General features: G+C 52.8%; 1 protein-coding gene across 1 annotated transcript; it reads left to right on the top strand.

Annotated features, from left to right (window-relative positions):
- Positions 1–1,034: 1,034 nt before the first annotated feature.
- On the top strand, positions 1,035–5,904 carry GH1 (growth hormone 1). The gene is made up of 6 exons (XM_019733065.2): positions 1,035–1,488; positions 3,093–4,178; positions 4,451–4,611; positions 4,805–4,921; positions 5,132–5,293; positions 5,601–5,904. Exons 2-6 carry the CDS (start codon positions 4,169–4,171, stop codon positions 5,799–5,801), a joined length of 651 nt encoding a protein of 216 aa, XP_019588624.1. The 5' UTR covers positions 1,035–1,488; positions 3,093–4,168; the 3' UTR covers positions 5,802–5,904.
- The last annotated feature ends 96 nt before the right edge of the window (positions 5,905–6,000 follow it).

The following is a 6,000-nucleotide window of genomic DNA, read 5'->3' as shown; positions in this document are numbered from 1 at the left end:
CAACATACACACACTGCCTCGTCTACTTTTTTTATGGAAGTGTTTTCATGTATGTATTGCCGTGCATTGCAAGATCCTGTACTTGTTCTTCTTATTTTTAGTACTTGTTATTTTAAATTCACTCTCCTATGAAGAGGACATGGAGACACAGCATGGCCTGCCTTGTCATTTCTGGCCGGGTGGATACTTGAGTTCTTTCCTTAGCACTGTCCTTCTAACCAATCCGTCCACTCAGCAGATGCTTGTTGAGTTCCTGGGCCTGGGACCACACCAGCTGCCAGTTCTCCCCACTCCCCAGGCTGTTCTCTCACTTCTGAATCTTAGCTATTTCCTTCATGGCAGTTTTCACGATGTGAAATGTCTGTATGTACTTTACCATTGGGTATTTATTTGTTTGCTATTGTCTCTCGTTCACATAGACTGTAAGCTCCAGCAGAGAAAGGATCGTATCTTTTGTTCAGCTACGTATGCCCATCTGCCTGGTACAATGTCTGGCATGTGGAAGGAGCAACAACTACTTATTGAACCAGTTAGTGCATGAATAAGAGAATGAGTGAGTGAATGGATGGATGAAAGGCACGAATCCAGCCTCAAAGAGCTTACAATCCCATAAGAGGGATACGATGCCCACAAATAGCCTCAGAATAAGGTAAAAGGAGGCAGAAGTTATTTCCAGCTGAGGTGACCCATCAGGAAAGCACCCCAGACTCCCCACAGCTGCTGGATACACCTCGATTCTCATTACTTCTTTTTCAGTGAGCCTGTCTTCCTGGGAAATAATCCCCAATGTGGAAATTACTTAGTAGCTCCAGTTATGGAGATTGCAATGCACATCTAGAGTGTTCAGAGATCCTCCACCAGTGTAAACAACACCCTCCAAGGCCGGTCCTCCATGCTTGAACCCTCTGGCTAACCAAGGGTCTGATGAGATAAAGGAAGTGAAAACACGATGTACACCGAAACGTGCAATACAAATGTGAAGGATAGTGTGGCTTGCTTCATTAAATCGGGCGACTGTGGGTTGTTTTTCTGCCACTTTTCTTGGTGCCTGTGGACCTCATTTGGGGCTGACTTGCCCCCGCCTTCCTTGAACACGTGAGTGGGGACTTGATGCTGTCCTGCTAGCTTTGCACTGAGGAAAGTTCTGTCCACACCCAGCAGCGCCACTGTCTTTCCTGGATGAGGCTTCTAAAGAGCCTGGCACCGTGGGAACACTGGATGCTGGGCAGCCATCACTTAGGAGCTGGGAGTCTCCAAGCAAACTGCTTTATCTCTTTGAGCCTCTGTGTCCTCTATGAAATGGGCCTCACCCCCCTCTCGCCCAGTTCAGTGTCTGGCACATGGTGGGCACTCAGAAATGTGGATCTCCATCCCCATCTGCCCTGGAGGAGCCCTTGGGAATCCCCACATAATATTCTCTGAAGACCTTGACCCAATGCCCTGAATGACCAGAGGGATGCTTAGACCCATGCTGGAAGCAGAGAAGAGGTAAAGTATGTCCTGGGGGCGATCCCAGCCTCCGGCCTCAAGCAAAGCAGGACAGAGTGATTAGTGGGAAGTGTGGGCCTCAGGTGACCAAGGCGGGTGGAAAGAGTGCCACCAGTCCCTCTGAGGCTGTCCCTAAGATCAGAGTGAATGTGACCCTAAATAATGAGATGGCCCCAAACTCCACGGGCTTGAACCTCAGAGGGGCTCTTGAAGCCTGAAAGAGGCCACTTCAGATGGAGACCATATCTGTGAGCTTCCACGGGAGGTACAGAGAACCCCAGAGATAATCAAATCTGGAAGTATGAAGGGCTTCCCAACACACTGAAATTCACGGATTCCAAAATCATGGGGGATTCATCCCGAGCCTTTCCAGGCTGACCTCAGAGATGGTACTTACAGCTTCTCACTGACCACCATGCAGAGGCCACTGATGGGCAGTCTCTGAACCTGGAGAAGCCAGGGGTCTGGCGTCAGGTGGTGCCCCAAGAAACGGTGGGTGACTCCCCAGCACAGGAGGGAAAATCCCATCTAATTCAAAATTTATCTTCTACTAGCAATGAATCATAGATATGGTCCACAGTTCCCATCCAAGTTCCCACAGCATTAGCTAGAAGCCTGTCATGAGGGGTTCCACATTGGTGTCCCTTCTCCCAGGTGACATAGGAGGAAAGAATAGTGGGGGAGGCAGAAGTCTGTGTGAGGCTCAGAGACCTTCCTCCACTTCCTGGCTCCCCCTCTTGGGTGGAGCTGGAAGGATGAGAGGAAAGGAATGTCTCTACCTTCTTCGGAGCCTGTAGCTTTGATGACACCCCACTCTGATCCTCCCACAGTCCTGCCTGGAGAATAGCTCCCACAGGTCCCTGAGACCTCCTTAGCAGACAATGAATCAGGGTCACAGTTGGACAATGGTTCAGGAACGATGGGAGAAAAGAAAGCTCTATTTTCTGGTTCGAAAAGGAGGAGCTAGCAAGGCACAAGTACTCACGTTGTGGACCGTGGGGGTGTGACTTTTCAATGTTGGTTGCCAACACCATAAACAACCACCTCTAGAAATGTTTTCTTGTTTGCTTATTTATTTTCTTGCAGGGTCAAGTGCTAAATGTTCTTAGACTCAACGGGTAGAAGGTTTAAATGGAAGGAAATGTGTTCTTTTCTGCTCTTATCCCTGGGGGTGATTCAATGCTGGGGACCTCCAGATGCTGAAATAGCCAGGATCCTGGGCACCAGGAGGCTGGAAGGCAGCAGTTCCAGCCTGCCCAGGCCTAGCCCTGCCTGTTGTGTGGTCTCTGACATGCACCCCTTTTGTCTGGGCCATTCTCACCTGGAAAATGAGGGACAACAATCTGCCCTTTAGGGAAGGACAAAATTAGGCAAAGGGGTCTTTGCGATTAGGAATAGGATCCTTGTTTTCAGAGGGATAGGAAGTTACCATAACTAAGGGGCGCCCACCCTGTCTGCTTTGGAGAAAGGGCTTGGGATGATGCCACATAGGAAGAGACTTTGGAGATCTGCTGCCTTGGCCGAGGTAACTCGTGCAAGTCAGCCTCTCTGCACCTCGGTCTCTTCCTCTGTAAAATGGGGTGATAATAATACTTCCTCTGCAGGATGGTCAGGAGGGTCAAATGTGAGAATGCAAAGGCGTGCTCTTCACAACCTGGTAAGTTCTATACAAATATTAAAAGAAGACAGAATGGTAGAAGACTACAATGGCTGGAGACAGCATCTTTCACGGTGTTGTACCCTGAGTTCCAGCACTAGGGACAAGACTCAAGCTCTCAAGGTCCTTCCAACTTTGAGATTTCCTGAAGGTGACAGGACTGCAGACGGAAGCACTTGTGGCATCTGTGTTCCCGGGATTTCTGCTTCTTAGTTTTCATCTCTGTGCAGGTCCAACCTCAAGTTTTTGTCCACCCTTGGGGGAACCCCAACGCTAAGAGAAATGGGAAGGCACTGTGTGGGGCTTGTGCCCTCTAGAGGTCAGAATTAGCATGGCATCCAGCGGTCTGAGGCCAGACCAGGTGGGGAGTGGCCTGAGGATGGTGATAGAGTGTGAAGATAGAATCTGGGGCTGAACTGTGCCCAGAAATGCCAGAATCTATTGCTGCCTCAGCCCCCTTTTCCAACACACGTTCTCTCTAGTGAGTGGAAGGGCGTGATGCAAGGAGGCGGGAAGTGTTATTAGAGTAAGGAAGGGATTAGCACAGCGCTCAAGGCACAGCCATCCTGACACAGCCCCCCGTTTGGGGACCAGGTTGTGTCCGCCTCACCCTGGTGGACAACTCCACGGTGATATCCTGCCAGCATGCGTGTGGACTCAGATTGCTCCTTTCTGCCGCCTCTCCCTTAAAAAGAGGACGGATTGGGTTGTCTTTCTAGCCAAGACCCTGTGTGTGCCACCCTCACAGGGCTAGTGACAGTAGAGAGGGGAAGATGACAAACGTGGGGGACATGACCCCAGGAGAGGAGCGGGAACAGGATGAGTGGGAGGAGGTTCTAAATTATCCATCAGTAGAGGCCCGTCAGTAGCCCCATGCATAAATGTACAGAGAAAATAGGTAGGGCAGAGGGGGAGAGCGAAGGGGCCAGGGTATAAGAAGGGCCCGCCTGGGACCAATTCCAGGATCCTAGGACCCAGCTCCCCAAACTGCTCAGGGACCTGACGACAGCTCACCCAGCTGACATGGCTGCAGGTAGGAGCTCCGAAAATCCCCTTGGTCTTGGTGTGTACTGAGGGGGAACATGGGGACCCTGCGGATGGATGGGGGCACTACCCCTGGGCTTTGGGACTTCTGAATACGATCATAGACATCTACGCCCAGACACCTGGCCAAGTTTAAATGCTCTCAGTCCCTGGGGGAAGGGGAGGAGGAAGGAAATGCTCCTGGGGCAGGGAGAGGGTGGGCAGGAGACCAAGGCCTCCTGCTCTCTGGGCCCCTGCCTCAACCTCCATGTCTCGCTCTAGGCCCTCGGACCTCTGTGCTCCTGGCTTTCACCCTGCTCTGCCTGCCCTGGCCTCAGGAGGTAGACGCCTTTCCCAACATGCCCTTGTCCAGCCTGTTCGCCAACGCAGTGCTGAGAGCCCAGCACCTGCACCAACTAGCTGCTGACACCTACAAAGAGTTTGTAAGCTCCCCGGGAATGGGTGCTGGTGGGGGTGGCAGGAAGGGGGCCATAACAGGAAGAAACTGATGAGTTCAGGGTAATTTTATCCAAGTGAAGACGCTGTCAGGTGAGCATGAACTGGGGAGGGTTCCGAATAAAGCAGTGGTGAGAACTGTGCACTGGCTTAGAGCTGGACGGGTGTTCTGTCTCCCAGGAACGCACGTATATCCCAGAGGGACAGAGATATTCCATCCAGAACGCCCAGGCTGCCTACTGCTTCTCAGAGACCATTCCAGCCCCCACCGGCAAGGACGAGGCCCAGCAGAGATCCGTGAGTGGCTGTCACGGCCCAGCCAAGGAAAAGAGGCCTCCCTCTTCCTAAGGTTGCCCCTTCTTTGGCCAGGAGCCTGGGCAAGCCTGCCTGCACCAGGGCCCTGGGTTGCCTTCACCACGAGGGGGCGGAGGGTAGCAGTGGGTGGGATGGCAGGGAAAGGCCTGAGGGCAGGCTGCTGGGTACCCACCATCCATCCCCTCCCCACAGGACATGGAGCTGCTTCGCTTCTCGCTGCTGCTCATCCAGTCATGGCTTGGGCCTGTGCAGTTCCTCAGCAGGGTCTTCACCAACAGCCTGGTGTTCAGCACTTCAGATCGTGTCTATGAGAAGCTGAAGGACCTGGAGGAAGGCATCCAAGCTCTGATGCGGGTGGGGATGGCACTGTGGGTCCCCGAACCTGGGGGAGGGGCCTGCCCTTCTCCTGGGCCTGGAGGCCCAGCTGGCTTAGCTGAAGGGTGGGGGGCTTACATGGGCCGGAGAAGAGAGATACTGCCGCTTTCTTTGTAGCAGTCCAGGCTTGACCCAGGAGAAATCTTACTCCTCATTTCCTATTTAGAATCCTCCACACCTTTCTCTAAGCCCTGGGGGGGTGGGGGTGGGGCGAATGAAGGAATGGAGGGGAAAGGAGGGAGCAACTTGCAAGGACTGAGTCTCTTTCTCTCCATCCCTTTTGCAGGAGCTGGAAGATGGCAGCCCCCGGGCTGGGCAGATCCTCAAGCAAACCTATGACAAGTTTGACACCAACTTGCGTAGTGACGATGCACTGCTCAAGAACTACGGGCTGCTCTCCTGCTTCAAGAAGGACCTGCACAAGGCTGAGACGTACCTGCGGGTCATGAAGTGTCGCCGCTTCGTGGAAAGCAGCTGTGCCTTCTAGCTGCTGGGCATCTCTGTTACCCCTCCCCAGGTCCTCCCCTGACCCTGGAAAGTGCCTCTCCAGTGCCCACCATCCTTTCCTAATAAAATAAAATTGCATCGTATTGTCGGAGTAGGTGTCATTCTATTATGAAGTGGGTAGGGCTGCTGCGTATGGGGCGAGGGACAGGTGGGAAGACAACCTGCAGGGATCCTGTGGG

This window comes from Rhinolophus sinicus, linkage group LG15 (assembly GCF_036562045.2).
Source record: "Rhinolophus sinicus isolate RSC01 linkage group LG15, ASM3656204v1, whole genome shotgun sequence".
In the NCBI taxonomy this organism is placed as follows: Eukaryota; Metazoa; Chordata; class Mammalia; order Chiroptera; family Rhinolophidae; genus Rhinolophus; species Rhinolophus sinicus.
Note: the sequence above shows the minus strand (reverse complement) of the source record. Positions and strands in the feature narration are given on the sequence as shown.